Here is an 18,656-nt window from a genome sequence, read left to right as displayed (position 1 = left end):
CCCCGGGCCCCGCCCCGCGACGTGCGTGCGTGACGCGGGGGGAGGGAATCCCTGGCCCCGCCCCGAAACCCGCGGCTGCCGGACTTCCGGGGCGTGCCGGGCTCCCGAGAGCCGGCCGCCCGCCGCCCTGAGTCACCCCGGCCCCAGGCTGCAGCCCCTCCCGGGCCGTGGGCCGACCCGGACGGCCCCGGAGGAGGAAGTGAGGCTGGGGGCTCAGCACGGCCCCACCGGATGCCGTGGCCCCCCAGGGCCGGCCGGTCCGAGGACCACGTGTGGCCACAACCCAGAACGCAGGGCCGTGCGGCCTCATTACCTCGGGGGGACACAGCTGCCCTTGCCCTAAGACACCCCAGCCCCTGGAGGCCGTCACATAAAGGCGAGATGGCCTTCCCCTTGGCGTCTGGCACTACAGAATGACCGCCTGCCCTGGAGCGGGGCTTGCACGGGCGCTGTCCGAGAAGGGCACTCCATTTCAGGCAGCTCGGAACACTGCCCGATGGGCGCCCAGTGGCTATTCTCTGGGTGGGGAGAAACTCGAGGTCGGCTTCATCCTTAGGAATGGGGCCTCCTAGGCATTCCGAGCCAGGGATGGGGTCCGTCAGAGGCCTGGAGGGAAGCGACCAGAAGAGACCCCGACGATTATTGCAACGTTATTACGATTGTGATTGTGATTATGGAATAACCATTCCTACACCGGACTGTTTTGAGATCCCAGGGAAATGGAATGGAAGATTTACAGGCCTTCGAGGTGAAGTACAAAGGTTAATTAGTATTGCTCTACAGAAGGGAGGCACCGAATAAACTGGGCCCCAGTCACTCAACAAGAAGCATTTATTAAGCCCTTACTATCTACTCTTTTTTTTTTTAAGGTTTTTCCAGGCAGTGGGGTTAAGGCCACACAGCTAGGTCATTATGAAATGTCTGAGACCAAATTGGAACTCAGGTCCTCCTGACTCTAGGGCCAGTGCTCTATCCACTGCACCACCAGCCGCCCCTACTATGTACCCTTTTTTTGTTCTTTGTTCTTTGTCCTTTTTTTTTTAGATTTTTCGAGGCAATGGGGTTAAGTGGCTTGCCCAAGGCCACGTGGCTAGGTAATTACTAAGTGTCTGAGGTCTGATTTGAACCCAGGTACTCCTGACTCCAAGGCCCATGCTCTATCCACTGCGCCACCTAGCCACACCTACTATGTACTCTTGAACTGTGTTTAAGAGCAAGGTGATGAGAACCTAGAGGGGACTTTCAGCAGAAACTGACTCACTTGGAGAGGTTGGGCTCCAGAACAGCCTAGAATGAATCACAGCCTTCAAGGTGAAGTACAAAAATGAATTATTATTTCTCTACACTGGACTGTTTTGAGATCCCAGTGAAATGGAATGAAAGGTTTACCAGCCTTTATGGTGAAGTACAAAGGTTAATTAGTATTACTCTGCAGAAGGGAGGCACCAAATAAACTGGGCCCCAGTCACTCAACAAGAAGCATTTATTAAGCCCTTACTATGTACTTTTTTTTAAGGTTTTTGCCAAGCAGTGGGGTTAAGTGACTTTCCCAAGGCCACACAGCTAGGTCATTATGAAATGTCTGAGACCAAATTTAAACTCAGGTCCTTCTGACTCCAGGGCCAGTGCTCTATCCACTGAGCCACCTGGCCACCCCTACTATGTACTCTTGAACTATGTTTAAGAGTAGGAGTAAGGACATGGCAGTGATAATGCTGATACAAGATATATATAATGTGGTTATATAAATTACTGTGAGATAATTTCAGAGGGAAGACAGAGTGAGGGGTTGGGGGAGGAGCTGGGGACTTGGGACAGGCACCTAAACCCCCTTGAAATAGGAGACTGCAGACCTCTGGATCCAGGGGTCCATAGCTAGACAGGCCCTCTCTCTCCAGACTCAGAGATGGGATGCCTCACTTACAGCAAAGTGTGAGGGGTGATGAGAACCTAGAGGGGACGTTCAGCAGAAACTGAGTCACTTGGAGAGGTTGGGGTCAAGAACAGCCTAGAATGAGTCACAGGGGAACCGGCTGGAAGTAGGGAGGAGGTTTCTAGGGCCCCATTTTGTAGCCCCTTAGGGGAAATGGGACCAGGAAGAAAGGACAGGTGTTGGGATGAGTCAGCAATGCTCACTCCTGGGCTGTGTGTGTGAAGGCTGGAATTCTCCCAGGCCCTCTCAGCTGGCACCCCAATCTCCTCTCCTCCCCCGCCACCACCTCAGATTTCCAAAAATGCTAGGGCTGACTCAGGTCCCCACTGTTCTGCATCACATTCTTATCAATATCCAGGGCAAAGCACCCTCCTTCTCCCCCAGGCTCTTCCCACTTCCCCAATTCTAATGGGGGGGGATACAGGAACTGAAGTGAGAAGTCCAGGTGGAACTAGGTCTGAGGCAGCTTGGAAGTGAATAGAAAAGGGTGAGTCAGGAGAGAAAGGACTAGAATTAACTGGAGTCCTAAAAGAACAGCCTGGTGCTTTAATCTCTAATCTTTTGAGCTTCAGGACAATTCAGGCAAAGACTAGGTGAACCCAGACTGCCCAGGGGGCAGATATCCTCTGGGGAAACTGAGGCTCAGCAAGGTCAAAGGACTCGCCCCCAGTCACACCCTTACTAAGCTGCCGGAAGAGAAAGGAAAATGGGGTGTGGGGGGGCAGGAGAGCAGCAGTGGGGGGACCTGTGCAAGCAGGAGCAAGTGGGGAGGAAGGAAAGCGGGCAAAGGGGGGAGGACGTGGAGCCGAGGTGGGGGCTGTAAGGAAGGGGGAGCAGAAGTGGGGCACCATGCAAGGAAGGATCAGAGGCCGGGGGACCTGCAAAGGAGGGGCAGCCTAAGTTGGGGTGCCGGGCAAGGAAGGGGATCGGAAGTGCGATCGTGCAGAAGTGGGGGGAGCTGTGCAGAATGGGAAGGGGATGGAAAAGGGGGGCGGGGGACCGGAAGGGGCGTGCGCAGCGAGTCGCTAAGCCCCGCCCTAATCCCGCCCCCGCTGCCTGGGTCCCGCCCCCGCCGCCCAGCCCTGCTCTCTGGCGGCTCAGGCTCCCGTCAGTCAGCGCGGCTATCCGCCTGTCATTGGCCAGGCTCGAACAGAGGGGCGGGCCTCCCGGAAGTCGGGAGGCGGTGCTGAATCTTCGGAGGGAACCTGAAGGAAGGGGGGCCTGGCACGAGGGGGAGCCGCGGGTGCCTAGCAACGCGGGAGGGGCGGGGGGGCCCGTGTCGAGCAGGGGGCGCGGAGGAAGGGGAGGGGGAGAGAAGATGGGGAGGGGCTAGAGGAGAGAAGGCCCAGAGGGGGGAGGGGAGAGAAAAGAGGGGCCAGAGAGATACAAGAGGGGGGCCAGAGGTTGAGGTGGGGGGCCAGGGGAAGGAGAGAAGGAAGGGGGAGAGAGACAGAGGAGGGTGCCCGAGGGAGGGAAGAGAAAAGGGGTAAAGAAAGCCGGGGCAGGCAGGGTGCTGAGGAGGGGGAGAGGCAGTAAAGAAAAGCCATAGGAAGGGAAGGCCTGAGGAAGGGAGCAAAAGGGAGAGAATCAGGAAAGAAGGCTCCATCCAAGGGAAAGATAGAGGGGGGCTAGGAAAAGCGGGCCTGGGAGGCAGAGATTACTGAGCACCAAAAGGGGGAAAGAAAGGGAGAGGGGCCCTTAGTAAAGCACAGGGCAACAACTGAGACCCCCCCTTCTCTCCCCTAGACCATGTGGTCTGAACGCTTCCGAGGGACTGCCCGGAGACTGGGTCAGGCCCTGGGCCCCGCCACTGTCTCCAGAGGGAATTGTCAGGGGCCCCCAGTCTCCCCCTCCCACCCCCAGGCTCTCTCAAGTGCCAGGACTCAGAACAGTGATGGGCCAGCCTCAGCCCCTGGGCTGAGTAAAGAAGATATCCAGAGAGCCCGGCAAGCAGCCCGGCCCAGAATGGGGCTGAGGCCCCAGGTAATGCCGCCCCTGTGCCCATACTCTAGCCCCTGGCAGCTTCATCTCTGCCTTGCCCCCTTAGAGTACCTTCTACACCATCTCCTGACTGATGACTCCTACTTCCTCAACTCAGCCCCTTCCCCACAGTGCCCCTCCCCAGGCTTCACTAGTTAACTAAACCCCCATTTCCACCCCCTATTTCCCCAGCTGAGCAACCGAGCCCGGGAGCGAAAAGTACCTGCTTCTCGAATCAGTCGCCTGGCCAACTTTGGGGGTAGGTACCACCCTGTGCAGATGGAGCCAAGATGTCTCCAGGGGCACAGACATTGAGAGACAGACCAAGGCTTGATCACAAGAAGAGTCGGGGACTCAGAAAGGCCCCACTAATGGTCTCCAGTTGGGGGTTCCCAACCCTGGAGCTGGTCTAGGGACCAGGGAGATGGGAGGGTGATCACTGGCAGGCATTACTGTTATGGTGCTGGTGGTCCCTGTTATTTCACACCTCCCCTTTAGCACCAAGTTTGTGATCATGTGGCAGTGAAATCATGAGAGAGAGACTAGACAAACCAAGAGAAATAGGCCAAGCCTGCCAGCCCACCTCCAGAGGCCATGGGGGATGGCCAGTCCATGAATTCTGTGTGTCTGTCACTGTGCTAAGAGGTGATGAGGGCCTGCACCAGGGAGAAGCAGGCACATTTAAGAGACGTTCCAAAGGTGAAATCTACAGTGAAGAGCCTAGGATGACCCTGGGGTTGGGAAACCAATGGTATCCTTGACAGTAATAGGGTGAGAGGGATTATTTAAGGGGAAAGATACTGAGTTCCATTTCCAGATTGAGTTTGAGATGTCAGAAGATGCTGGAGGTCAGCAGAGAGGTTGGGGCAGGAGAAGTAGATTTGAACGTCATCAGCATAGATGATCATTTAATCCATGGGAGCCAAAGAGATCCCCAAGTTAAGTCATGGAGAGGGAGGGGAGAAAAGGACACAGGACAGAACCCCAGAGCTCATCAAAGGATCAGCTTTAGACTGGACAAACAGCTAGAACTGAGGTTGGATTCCCATCTCCTTCATGGAGGGAGAAGGAGAACACCTGCCCTGTGCTACTGGAGATTATCTCATTTGTTCCTTACAGCTGGGGCTGAGAGGTCTGTGATCATGGCCATTTGATAGGTGAGGACATTAAAGCAGAGGTTAAATGCCTCCAGAGTCACACACCTAGTAGCATTCTGAGGCTGAATATGAACTCAGATCTTCATGATTGCAGGCCCAGAGGGAGGGAAACCTCTCCACAGGACCACCAGGGTCTAGACCTGACTCGTAGAGCTCTTTGTCTTTACCCTTAAAACACATCCTTCATTCCCAACATCTATCTGCCTGCTGAGGACTCCCAGGCCCCAGAGTCATCTTCTGCTTCTCAAGCTCCATCAGATCTATCTTCTACCCTGGGCCAGGCCCTCCTCACTCTCCTGATTGGTCTCCTTGCCTCCAATCCCTCCCAACTATCCTCCACAGGCTTCTAAATGGATTTTCCTAAAGCATAGATCTAATCTTGTCTCCCTATGCCCAGCCCAATAAAAAAAGTCTTCCACAGCTTCCTTGTTTCAAACCTTCCAAAGTCTGCTCCCCACCCATCTTTCAGGGTTCTTTTGTGTTCACAGTTACTTTGGCCAGGTAGCCAATTCCTGTACAGAACTTCTATCTCTCATCTCCAAGCCTTTGCCCAAACAGGACCCCCTCTTACCACACCCCCCACAAACATACCTGGCATTCCCCCTCTTCACTCTCCCTCAGAAGCCTCCTAGGATCATGAGGACCTACCCAGCAATTAGGGTCTTCTGGCAATCCCTTTGGCACTGTCTGAGTAATGTAGTAATGCTCCTGATAGACTGAAAGCCCATCCAAGGCAGGGGCTGTCCCAGTTTTGTCTCAGTGTCTGCACTGCAGGGTCTAGCACTGGTCGAATCTTGCTCAGCAAGCACTTGGAAGAACTATAGAAAGGAATTGATAAAGAAAATTTGAGGAGAAAATTCTAACAACAGAGGACTTGGCAGCATCCGCCCATCTGTGCAGAGGCTAGAAGGAAGGCCAGAGGGTCCAGAGGTGTGGGAGAAGTAGGGGGAGAAGGGAAAGAAAAGGAGACAGGCCCACAGAGGGTTTGCCTCATGGACCTGGGCCCTCCCAGGCCCATTTCCTTATCTGTAAACTGAGAGGGTTGGATTAGATGGTCTTGGAGATCCCTTGCTATTTGAAAGCTTTGAGCCTGTGACTGCAATGGAGACAGACAGCGGTCTGGAGAGAGCCAGAGCCAAAGAGAAAGAATGGAGAGAATGGGGGGGGTGGAGGGAGGATGACGGGGCCACAGCACCTAACTCTGCCTCTTGCCCCAGGACTCGCGGTGGGCTTGGGCTTTGGCGCCCTGGTTCAAGTGGCCAAGACTTCCCTGACTGGAGGGCAGACACACAGGGGTAAGTTAGTATGTCTGGTGGGGTTGGCAGCCCTGGGGGAGGGGACTCTGTTCATCCCAACTCCTGCCATTCCTTCCCTAGAAGAGGGCTCTGTTCTGGGCCCTAGCCCCTTCCTCTCTGAAGCCAATGCTGAGCGAATAGTGAAGACCCTGTGCACGGTTCGAGGCGCAGCACTCAAGGTTGGCCAGATGTTAAGCATCCAGGGTATGGATCCCCAGCCCTCTCCCCACCCCTCCAGTTTGCCCAGTCCTAAGGGAGCCTCTTGCCGGCCCAGACAATGACACCCCCCCAAAAAAAAAACACTCCTGAGCCCTTTAGTTCTGGTCCCCCCCTGACCCTCCTGCCCCTTCCTGCCATCCCTAGACAACAGCTTCATCAGCCCCCAGCTACAGCGCATCTTTGAGAGGGTCCGTCAGAGCGCTGACTTCATGCCCCGATGGCAGATGATGGTGAGTGGCTGGGGGGGGGCGCTGCTTTGTTCAGCTGCCAAGGGCTGGTGCCAGGGCTGCCCTCCTGACTTCCCAGTGGCCTGCCTCATCTGCAGAGAGTCCTGGAGGAAGAACTGGGCAGGAACTGGCAGACCAAGGTGGCCTCCCTTGAAGAGAGGCCCTTTGCAGCTGCCTCCATTGGTCAGGTCCACCAGGGTGTGCTGCAAGATGGGACCGAAGTGGCTGTGAAGATCCAGGTAAGCTGCAGGCCCAGGTGAGGGAGCAACAGGGCAAAGGGGAGGGCATCCAGCCCTGCAGTAGGTTGAAGGGTCCCAGTGGCACATATCCCCTTCCCCACAGTACCCAGGTGTGGCTCAGAGCATCCAGAGTGACGTGGAGAATCTATTGGCTGTGCTGAAGATGAGTGTGACCTTGCCTGAAGGTGAGCCCGGAGGGAGGGGGGAACCCCCTCTGCCCCCCAGATAGATTTCTAGGTTTGATTCAGATCCTGCCTTTGACATTAACCACTTGTGAGACCTTCAGTCTCTGTTTCCACATATGATCTCCCTCCTGGATCACAGAGACCACATTTGTAAGGTGCTTTGCAACCCGTTCAGGCCTGGGTACAGGCTGGTTGTGATGCCCTTATTCACAGGCCTCTTTGCTGAGCAGAGTCTGCAAACCTTGCAGCGAGAGCTGGCATGGGAGTGTGACTATCGACGGGAGGCCGCCTGTGCCCGCAATTTCAGGTGAGCAGTGGACCCGGTCAGCCCAGGCTGGGCAGTGGCAGACAGGACTACCCCCTTAGGAGCTAGAGAGGTGGGACCTTCCAGGAGGGACCTTAAGAACCTCAGCTCCTGCATACACTTGCACACACACACCCAAGCTTCCAAGAATGAGGTGGTCCCTCATCTGGTTCCACATCTATCTGGCTTGTGTCCACTTCTGGCCACCATATCCTAGAATGGACATTGCTAAGCTGGACAGTGCCCAAAGGAGAGCAGCCCAGACAGGAAGTGCCTTGAGTCTGTCACTTAAGAAGCAATTGGAGAAGAGAAGGCCCAGAAGGCATGATCTAAGTCCTTGGAGGGTGCTCATGTGGAGGCGGGCTTAGCCCTGGCTAGCTTCACCCCAGAGAACAGGGGGCAGGAGCTGCAGTGGGGCTGGAGTGGCCCTAAGCCTCCCTCTGTCTCAGCGGTCTCCAGACAGAAGATGGAGGCTCTAGCTCCACCCTTCTGGACCTGGAGACCTCAACCAGGGAGGGAGCCAAGGCCAACTTAGAGCTCACCTGTGAGGGATCACTCAGAGCATTCCAGGGCAGAGCTCTCAGCTGCCTCCATTCAGGCCCTGGTCTGTAGGGGCTTGAGGCAAGATTCAGCTGCAGGACCTGCTGACTCGAGTTCATCCACGTGCTTGGCTCTGTTAATTCTTCATGTTTGGGTTGATGGCCTTTTAGGGAGCTGGAATTCCTCCCAAAGGGATACACCCCAGGCCCCCCTGCAAAGGAGTGGGGAGAGGCCAGCTGCTAGCCCTTCTTCCTCCAGTACTTCCAAAGCATAGGAAGGCCTGGATTCCCCCTCTCAGACCCAGGGCAAGTCTTGAGGCCAGTGCTCCAGACACTGGATTGGCTCCTGGGCAGAGATACAAAAATAGTGGACCCTGGCTTCAAGAAGGAGGCAGCCAGATAAGACCCTCATGGTCGTGTCCTGAGAGGAGGTCTTGGCGCCTGAGGGAGTGATTGGGAGAGTCCTCGGAGGTGCCAAACCATGAAGGCAGGCAGGGGGAAGGCATCAGGACCCACACTCTGTCAAAATAAGAGAGGGAGGACTTTGCCCAAGTCACCCAGTGTCTCCAAGGGAGCTGGGCCCCTTCCTCTTCCCAACTCCTGACCCTGTACCTTGCAGGCAGCTCCTAGAAGGAGACCCCTTCTTCCACGTTCCTGCTGTGATCGAGGAGCTCAGTACAGGCCGGGTGTTGGCCATGGAGCTGGCCAATGGGATGCCCCTGGACCAGTGCCAGGGCCTGAGCCAAGATGTCCGGAACCAGGTAAGGGGCAAGGCAGGGAAAAGCCGGGATCCCTGATGAGCCCCCTGGGCCTATAGGCTCTATCTCATTGAAGCCCCTTAGTAATGGTCATCTCTGGGATCCCCTGTCAGAGAGGGCATAGAGAAGGGAGGATCACCACAGGGTCAACCTCTCCCCATCTCTACTCCTAGATCTGCCGGGAGCTCCTGCGGCTTTGCCTTAAGGAGCTGTTTGAGTTCCGATTCATGCAGACAGACCCCAACTGGGCCAACTTCCTATATGATGTCTCCAGCCACAAGGTGGGTACCTCAAGACCTGGCTTACCCAGGTGGAAAGGGAATCCTGGGGCCCATGTCATTGATCAACCTCTGACCTCTGCTCCCACCTCATAGGTGACTCTACTGGACTTTGGGGCAAGCCGAAAGTTTGGGTCAGAGTTCACAGACCACTACATTGAGGTGAGTCTCTTGTCCTTGGCTGGAGGGTTTGCAGGCTTCCTGCCTCTGCTCCCTGCCCTTCCCCCATCCCAGTGACCAAATCACCTACACCAGTCTGCCCTTCAGTACAGACCTTCAGGATGAATTCAGTCTGGGCATGGACACCTCCCAGGGTGGCAGTGGAGCCAAACCCTGCCTCAGGTGCCGCCCTTGGCCAGCCTTTCTGTCCCAGGGCTAATCTCTCCTCTCCATGAGAAGACCTCTTCTGGCCACCCAGCCTCTGCTTCCTGGCTTGCTCCTGCCTGGAAGTGGCGTCCAGCTTCCTCCCCTCTCTCCCTGTCCTGGGTGGGAACAAAGGGCCTGCTCAGAGTTTGGGCAGTGGATGGCCTTCCTGATGCCCATGACCCAGATGTTGACATGGCCAGTCGCCAGGTATTGGAGCCCCCAGGAGACTCTGAGGAAGGGAGGGGGCTCCTGAAAGGAGAGGGCTGGCCAGCTTTCTTCAAGACCCTGACCAGGGACATGTGGAAGAGGGGGTAGACGTGGCACATTTGAAGCAGAGAGCATAGAGAAGCACCAAGCCGCCGTCAGGGAGTGCCTCTGTGGGTAGAGCACAGGGCTGGAGTCGGAGGACCTGAGTTCAAATCCAGCATCAGATCATTCCCAGCTGTATAGCCCTAGGCAAGTGACTCCTCTGTGCCTCAGTTTCCTCATTTGTAAAAGAGGGATAATCCTAGCACCTACCTGCCAGGGCTATTGTGAGGGTCCAAGGAGATAACCAGGGGAAAGTGCTTTGACAGCCTTAAAGTCCTAAAGCCCAAGCTCCTCTTCTTTCTCTTTAAAAAAAATGTAGCCATATATTTGCTTTTATACTCCTTCATTTCCATTTCTGCCCTCCTCTCTTTTCCTTTCCCTGGAGAGCCATCCATCTTTTGTAAAAAAAAAAAAAATTCCTTTAAAAAGGGGGTGGGGTGCGGTGGGGTGTGAAAAGCAGCTCAGGAAAGCTAACCAGCACATTGTCCTCAGAGCCCCCCACCCCCTCCTCGAGATCCCTCCTCCAGCCCAGCTTGTCATTGTACTTGGCCTCATGTGGTCCAGGCCTTCCTGCCTCTGTTCGCTTTGCTTTGCATCAGCACCTCTCCACCCTCGCTCCATCCCATATCCATGGATTGCAGTGGGCTTTGCCCTTTCCCCTTGGATGGGGGGGCCTTCTCTGCCACCTCAGATGATCTGGTCTCAGTGCCCTGAGGTCTGTGTCCCCTCCTGTCCCTGACCACCCTCACCCAAGTTGTTTCCAGTCCCACTGGGGGCTCCTGACATGGATTCTCTTATGCCAAGAGTGAGACTTTACATACATTGATCCCGAATGAATAATATTGTGTAGGACCTGGGCTGCCATGCCATGGCCTTGTCCCTGTCCACCATAGATTCAACTGGAACCTCTGGGCGAGGCCACCAGGCAGACAGCCGGGAGCCCTCAAGACCTCGGGAGCCCAAAAGGCAGCGGGCGGCCTCCGGCACCTTGGCTCTGCTCACTCTGCATAAACTTTGGGAGGATGGGGTTGATTGGGTGCAGGCTGGCCCTCATGTCACAGCCCAAGCCCCTTCAGACAGTCAGCATTTATGAAGCTCCTCCTGCTGAGCCCTGAGGATACAAGAGAGGCAAGAGACTGGCCCTGCCTTCCAGGGGCTCACGGCATACCGGGGAGACAACACTGGGTGAAGAGACATTAAAGGCAGGATAAACTGGAGACAGTAAATAGATTTTGCAGAAGAGGAAACTGAGTGCTAGAGGTGAGATTGGAAGCAGGTCACTAACTCCAAGGGGGAGTGGTTCCCTGCAGATCGAATTAGTGTGCCAAGCTGGCCTCCATCCAAAGACTAATTCAAATGCTGGCCATCCCAGGACCAAGCTCAGACCCCAGGCTTCCTTAGTTCCACATGGCTGCCCAGGCAGTCCTAAATATCCTGAAGGATCCTGTCATCAAGGGAGGCGGCAAGTGTCATCTCCTCCATCATTCTGACCCTCCCAGGGTAGTTTCCCAGCCTCCATCCTTTGCCCTTCTCCAGTCCTCTGGTCCCCCTCCCATTCTCAGTGGTCTCTCACAGGTCACCAACAGCGCCTTAGCCATCCCATCTGCCGCTGCCTCCATTCCTGATGGTGGAGGTCACGTGAGCCCGATGACCCAACTCCCTGTTGCCCAGCTTTGTCCTGTCCTTTTCCATCCAAAGATCATTCCTTGGCAGAGAAAACAGAAGCAAGTGAGCAGCCCAGGCTGCTGTCCTGGTCCAGGCTCTGCCTGGGGTCTCCCCTCTTCCCACTTTGTCATCTTTAGCTCTCCTCCCCATCCTCCTCTGCTCACCCCTGCCTTGGCAGAAGAGCCCCTCTTCTTCTCCTCCCAGCCCACCCAGGCCTGTCCGCTCTTGGGTGCTCACAGTTGCTCCTGTACCCTTCACTTTACCTGTTCTCTTCACACTCTCTGTCCTCTTGCACTCCCAGAAATCTGAGGGGCTGGGAGGAGACCTCAGCCTCCCAACAACCCTGGGCTCATGCTTTCAGGTTTTGCAGGAGTGCTTTGCCTTGGTTTCTCATTCGATATTCCTGACAATCCTGGGCAGTAGATAGGAGCTGCTAGTCTCTCACTGCTTGGCTTTGGAGGCTGGCTCTGCTCTCCCCAGCCCAGGGATGCCTCCTTGCTCCATCTTCACTTGCAGGTCCCATTTCCAGAGTCTCAACTCCTCCTCGTCCCTCCTCCACACTCCCCCCCAGACCTTTCCCCCGGTTTAAGTTTCCTAATCATCTTGTGCCCCTTACTGTCCTTCCCCTCTCATCCCTGCAGTTGCCACATGGAGTCACTCTTCCTCCTCCATACCTCACATCCGGCCCCATCTTTCTACTCATACTGTTATCACTCCATTCAGGCCCAAATCATCCCCTTTGTTAGGACTACTGTCTCCACCTGGCTGAAAAAGCACTCTTCCTAAGTGGTTCTCCTCCCCACCCCACACCCAAAAGGAGAGAAAGTCAGCAAAATCAATGTACAATTCTTAAAAAAAAAACAAACTTAACATATTTTAGGAGAAATGATTTATAGTTTGGAAGAATTGTTCTTTAACTCCCAACTCTATGGTCAAAGGTTGTCCACACCCCAAATGTTTCCAGCTCCCCCTCACTAACTCTCTAGTACTGCTGGAGAGGGTTACAAGGTATTTGGGACTCCCCCAGGATCTGGATCTGCCCAAATCACTCTTGGGTGACCATATACAGGACTTGAGAGATGGACCTGCCCAAATTCTATGGAATATTTATGTTTCTCATTCCCATTTCCATCTACCTTGCTGTGGTTCCTGTCTGGATCCTGAGCCAGGAGAGAAGAAACCCAGCTCCTCTCCCAAACAATCAACAAATTTCTTTCCTACTCTCAGATTGAAGGGATGGGAGTATCTTCTCCCCAACAATGCTAGACAGTGTTCTGCACCCTTGGACCCCTGACTTTGGCAAAGGAAGCCGGGCTGGGTCTCCACCAAGCTCTCGGTTGCTGGGGGTGGGGGTGGGGGCAGTTTGGGGGTGTTTGGTCACCTTTGTCTCTCTGGCTCTGCTGCCTTCACTCTGCATCTGTTCATATTTGTGTTACCAGGGCTTCTCTGCCTTCATCTCTTTGTCACTTCTGACAGAGCTGTCGTATCTTCTCACATTCACTGACCAGTTTGTTTCATCATTAATCAGTCGTCGGGCATTGACTTTTTCTTTGCTCCCCTAAATTAGAGCTCTCATCTAAATAGCATGGTAGGGGTGGAGACCGATTTTCTTTGTCAGGGACCCAGCAGAGGAATCTCTGGATCAAAGCCTATGGCCTTTTAGTCACTTTAATTATATATTTCCAGAACAGTTGTAGTGAGTCACAGCCCTCCCAACTGTGTACTGGTGCACCTGTCTTGGCCCAACCCCTCCACCATCAACTGACATTGCCAGCTTTGGTCATCTCTGTCAGTTGGCTGAATGTGTACTGAAACCCAGGCCTTGCTTTGGAATGATAGCTTCTTTTGACCCAGTTTGCTCCTATCTTTTGACCCTTTTCTGTTGGAGAAGACATCTTCCCTTTAAACTCACTTTTGCCATAGGTTTTTTTTTTTTAGTTTTTTGCTAGGCAAATGGGGTTAAGTGACTTGCCCAAGGCCACACAGCTAGAGTTATTAAGTGTTTGAGGCCAGATTTGAACTCAGGTCCTCCTGACTCCAGGGCCAGTGCTCTATCCACTGTACCACCTAGCTGCCCCTGCCATAGTTTTCTGATAGAGCCCCATAGCTGTCTTCAGCCATGCTCTTGTCCTCATTGGACTTGTTCTTCTTGGGCCTCCTGAAAAGACTCCTGCAGAAGCTTCCAGTCCTTTCCCAGAACCCTCTTCCAGAGGGTCCCTAATCTCTTTCTCTCAAAACCTGTAAGATGGAGCAGTTCTTCCCCCAGCCCCATCACAGGTTCTGGTCATTTTCTCCCAGCAGCCAGATCGTCCCTCTTGTTGGGAATTAGATATATCCCAGGGGTTGCCTCCATCTTTTTAAGGATGGAGTCATTTATCAAGTTACTGCTGCCTTGGTTTTACCAACAAGAATGCCCTTGAGCATCCCTGGATTCTTGAAGGCATCTGTGTCCACTCTCTGGGACCTCTGGACCAAGCTTCTGCTGCTCTTACCTTGGGCTTGCCCTGTTTGCCCTTCTGCCTCCTACACCCTGTTCCACATTCTCTTTCCTAGGTTTCCTATCATTCTCTGATGTTGCCCCCTGCCCACCTCCTCTCCTCTTCCTGAGCCCTCCCCCTTCAGATCTGGGGTCCATTCACGGGGCCCAGGGACTGACAAGGCCCCGTTTGCTTCCTATTTTTGGATGACTGGCTCCCTTTGCTGCTTAGCTTTCCTAGAGGTATCTGGGCCTGGAAACCTGAGGACAGGGATTCTGTTGCAGGCTCCTTTCTTGGATTTTGTCTCCTGTGAAATTGTGGGTGTCTGAATGTGGGATCTTCTCTCTGTGGCATCTAGAGATGATCGTGGGGGTCCCCTTCTTGTTCAGGTTCTTGCCCCTTTAATTTAGTTTGCTCCAGGAGCAGGAATTCTGGCCAACCTTTATTAGTTCCATTCAGTTCAGCTGACCCCATCCTAGAGAGAACAGTGGAATGCTCCCTGCCCTCAGAGAGCTTCCATTCTGCTGCGGGAGATAGAGAAGTAAAGAGCCAGAACAGTGACTGGTATTAGGGTTTGTGGACCTCAGTTTCCTCCTCTATAAAAGGAGATCTTTTGTAGTTCTAGATTAATGGTGGCTTTGGGCAGTCTCACTGGGTATGAGCTGTTTCTCTGGGCCCCTCCCCCCAGCCTCCAAGTACAGGGACCCCCATAGGAAGCCAGAGGGGATCAGCAAAGGTAATGCCCAGAGATAAGCTGGAGATCTTAAGGCTCTTCAGGGTTCACAAATGGCTTTATTAATGTGACTCAACTTGACCCTCATGATGGATAAAGGGAAGGAGGAAAGCCTCTATATGGCACCTACTCTATAGCAGGCACACTTCTAAGCGTTTGGTACAAAGATAATCTCATGTGATCCTGTGAGGGAGGTGTTTACAGTCAAGGAAACTGAGGTTAAGAGAGATGATGTGACCTGCCCGGAGTCACAGTAAGTTTTGAGATAGCACCACCTGTGGCCAAAGCCCTTTCTTGGTGATTGAGAACTCTGAGCTCTTGGGGCTTAGGGTTGGCCCCTGCAGGTCCCTTTGGAGGGCTGAGGTGGCAGGGCCATGCCCGGGGGCCACACTCTTTGGACTGGCCCTTTGACAAAGACAGACCAGAGCCAGCTTGTGAGGGACGGGGGGGAGGGGGAAAGGGCCAAAGCAGGAAGGGGGAGCATGTTCCAGAAGCATGAGGCAGGGGCCTCCACATAAGCAGAGGCTGGTCTGGAGAGGGGAGAAGCTGGCCCCAGGGAGGATGATTAGAAGATGGTGCAGAAACTCAAGGCAAGGAGTAAACCAGAAAAGTGATGAGGCCAGTGGAAAGAAGGGCACGGAGGTGAGCGTTGGAGGAGGCCAGGATACATACAGGGATGGTAGTCCTGAAGGCAACTTGGCATTGGAGCTTAGGGGAGAGAAGAGGCCTGGAGCTATGGACATGGAAGTCCTATAAGTGATGAAAATCCCTGGAAGTGATAACCAAAAGAGGGCCCAGGAGAAAGCCTGGGTAGGGCATCCAAGAAGCTCGGCCTGGCTTTCTCCAATGTTGTCTTCTCAACCACACGAGCACCCCTCCTTTTTGCTTCTCCAGACTCTCACCTTCAGCATGGGCTCCTTCCTGTTAGATTGCCCAGGTGGATTAGTGGAGGTGGCAGTGGTCACCTGATCTGACAGATCTTGGATCCCAGATGCTATACCTCTCTCTCTCGGTGGGTCTCAAATTGCCCAACAGCCCCCTCAGTGGGCCTCCACAAGGATGTGCACCCCAAAAGCATCCTTCTCGTCTTCCTCTGTTCCTTACTGTCGTACAGTCAGACAGCCTCTGCTGCCCCAGAGCTGCCCTCGTGGGGCAGGGCCTGGTTCCAGCTTTCCAGCTCTGCCTCTGGAACTACTCTTGCCCTTCCCGAGTGCAGCCTCCTGACAGTGGTCGGCCTTCTCTGTCTTCACCCCAGAATCCTCCTTCATCTTCCCTCCTCCTGAGGAACCTCTCCTCCCTGTGCCTGAAGAACGCCCTTGAGCCATTGGGCTCCTGTCCATGAGGCAGATCCCAAGTGGGAAGCCTCCTGACTCCATGCTTTGGGGAAGTGAGAGCCCTTGTGGAGGAGAGATCAGGAGCGTGGGTTCACATGGTTGGACAGTCTTTGGAAGGCCCCTGTGGAGCGGGGGGTGCCTGAAGTCCTAGCACGCAGCAAGGAGAGGGTTCAGGGGCTGAGCCCAAGGTCTGGAGGGACCAAAGGCTGAATTCAGAGTAAGCATGGATGAGGCACCTGCTGTGAAGCCCTGCCGGGGAGATGGTCCAGAAGGGGGGGAGCTGGGGTAGAGGGCAGGGTGGGTGGAGGCCATGGTCCAAGAAGTCCTTGGTGGTCCTGGGCCAGCATGTTCAGTGGGGGGGGGGGGGGGGGGGGCAGAAGCAGACCAGATTGCAGGGTCCGAGCGAGCTGTTTCAGGACTGGACACCAGGGGGCACCAGAGTGCGCCGACCCAGAACTGCTCTGTCCCTGGGCAAGTCAAGTTCCCCCCCCCCCCCCCCCCCCCCCCGTCCCCCAGGTTCCTCCTCTGTGAAGGGAGCTGAGAAGGGTCTGGCAAAGGCACTCCACCCCAAGTGGGGGCCCAGAGGGCTATAAGGAGGGGTGCAGGCTGCAGCCTCGGAGCATCATCTGACCCGGACCGGAAAAAGGCAGTACAGTGTAGGTGGGCGACCTGCTTGGAATTGGAACCCAGGTCCCTGCAGCTGGCCCTGCCTTTCCCCAGTGGAGCGTGCTGGGCCCTCAGCGAGGGCTGAGCAGACGAGCAGGGGGTGCAGGGAACCTGGGAGTGGAGGAGTCCATGAGGGGGCAGTCGAGGCAGTTCCCCTCAGCCAGCCTTCCTTTTCTCAGGAAAGTGGGAGGCTGGGAGTGGGGGTGGTGCCAAGTGGAGTGCCTGTGGAGGATGAGCTGGGGTGTAGATAAGTACAGAGGTGCTCCCCATTTCCATATGGTTCCTCTGAGCTGTCCTGCACCAGGGATGTGCTCCCACAGAGGCCTTTCCCCACTCGGACATGCTGGTTTGGCTCTCTGGAAAGAGAGCAGAGGAAGGGGTTCATCAGATCCCACTTTGCAGCGACCTTTGCTTGCCTTGGGCCTCACTTCTCTGTAAAACGAGGAGAGTCCTTTGTTGTTCTGGATCGCCAATGACTACACTTTCCTCGGACCTCTCCAGTGATGTGGCCAGTGTGGCTGGAAATGAGCCGCTTCCCTGGTGCTTAGGAGCCATGGATAGTTTGTAGGGTGCCCCCTCCCGAGAAGCCAGAGAGGGTCAATGCCCTAGGGAGAGGACACTCCCTGGCTGGGTCCTGGAGAACAGGGAAGAACCCCCATCTAGATGGCTAGAGGAGGGAAAGGGAAGGCCCGATGAGAACCCAGGCCCCCCCCTTGCCCCCCCCAACAGACTTGGTTTTTTTTTTTATAGGTGGTGAAGGCTGCTGCAGATGGTGACCGGGCTCGAGTCCTAAAGAAATCGCAGGACCTGAAGCTCCTGACAGGTTTGGAGACCAAGGTGAGGGCACCAGGGAGAGATCCCAGTGGGAAGAGAGAAAGGTGGCCACCCTCCAAAGCCTTCCTAACTCCTCTCCCCGTTCTACCCCAGGCGTTCTCGGAGGCCCATGTGGAAGCAGTCATGATTCTTGGGGAGCCTTTTGCCAGCGCTGGCCCCTATGATTTTGGGGCAGGGGACACGGCTCGCCGGGTGCAGGACCTGATCCCCATCATGCTGCGCCATCGCCTGTGCCCCCCCCCAGAGGAGACCTATGCCCTTCACCGCAAGCTGGCAGGGGCTTTCCTGGCCTGTGCCCGTCTCAAGGCCAACATTGCCTGCGGGGACTTGTTCCACGAGGTCTACCAGCACTACTGGGCACCCCAACCCTCAGGCTAACTGGCCCTCCTCCCTCTGGGACCCATGGATGTGATGCAGGAGGCCTTTCCCTGACAGCTGGCCCCCAGGGCTCTGGCTGCTGTCCTAGGCCGGGGGACGGCAGGGGCCTCCCCCCCACACACTTAGCGGCCAGCCTCTGAGCCCTGCCTCCCCCCAATCTGGAGGGGAGTTCCAGATGGCCTGGAGCTGGGTGCTCCCACCCCACCAGCTGGCTTCAGGCCCAATGGGCCGCGCATTCAGTAATGTCCTAAATAAAGGGGAACCACCCTCCCTCCTGCCCCTTCTCATTCTCTGGGACTGGGGGTGGCCAGGCTCCTGGGCTGGGGCCTCCAGGTGCAGATGGCCCGCCAGGCCTTGCCCCTCCCCTCCTCCAGGCCTGAAAAGCCCAAGCCCCCAACCATCTGTTGCCGGAGGGACAACCTCCCCGCCCCCCGCGTGCTGGCCACCTGCTCTGCCAGCTGACAGCCCGGCCCGGCCCCCCCAGGCCGCCTTCCCCTGGGGGCCTGGGGGACCCCGGGGGCTGGAGCGGAGGAGGGGGACGGCCCACCCCGCCCCAAAAGCTCTGCCTTGCCCTGCCCAGACTAGGCCCTCCGCGGCCGGAAGGGTTCCCGGGAGCCCCGTGCGCCCCGGAGGACACCCCCGAGTTGGGGGGCTCGAGGCTGGACCGGGGGCCCGGCGGGGCGCGGCCCGGCAAGCGGCAACTGTTCCCGACAGATCTCTGGGGGGCGGGGCCTCGGAGCGGCGGGGGGAGGGGCTGCTTTGCATACCGGGCGGGCGCCG

General features: G+C 55.7%; 1 protein-coding gene across 3 annotated transcripts; it reads left to right on the top strand.

Moving 5' to 3' along the window:
• The first annotated feature begins 121 nt into the window (after positions 1 to 121).
• COQ8B (coenzyme Q8B) lies at positions 122 to 18,146 on the top strand. 3 transcript variants are annotated; one of them, XM_074219096.1, is made up of 15 exons: positions 123 to 748; positions 1,132 to 1,311; positions 3,680 to 3,916; positions 4,106 to 4,172; positions 6,288 to 6,365; positions 6,447 to 6,569; positions 6,729 to 6,814; positions 6,910 to 7,050; positions 7,154 to 7,235; positions 7,449 to 7,542; positions 8,698 to 8,839; positions 9,010 to 9,117; positions 9,211 to 9,276; positions 17,415 to 17,501; positions 17,592 to 18,146. In XM_074219096.1, exons 3-15 carry the CDS (start codon positions 3,683 to 3,685, stop codon positions 17,874 to 17,876), a joined length of 1,593 nt encoding a protein of 530 aa, XP_074075197.1. In that variant the 5' UTR covers positions 123 to 748; positions 1,132 to 1,311; positions 3,680 to 3,682; the 3' UTR covers positions 17,877 to 18,146. The 3 variants fall into 3 exon arrangements, with proteins under 3 accessions (XP_074075196.1, XP_074075197.1, XP_074075195.1); XM_074219095.1 differs by lacking the exon at positions 1,132 to 1,311 and having other exon boundaries at positions 122 to 748; XM_074219094.1 differs by lacking the exons at positions 123 to 748; positions 1,132 to 1,311 and adding an exon at positions 2,886 to 3,176.
• Positions 18,147 to 18,656: the final 510 nt, after the last annotated feature.

Source organism: Macrotis lagotis, chromosome 1 (assembly GCF_037893015.1).
Source record: "Macrotis lagotis isolate mMagLag1 chromosome 1, bilby.v1.9.chrom.fasta, whole genome shotgun sequence".
NCBI classification, from domain to species: Eukaryota; Metazoa; Chordata; class Mammalia; order Peramelemorphia; family Peramelidae; genus Macrotis; species Macrotis lagotis.
The sequence above is the reverse complement of the archived record's forward strand: the minus strand, read 5'-3'. Positions and strand labels throughout refer to the sequence as shown.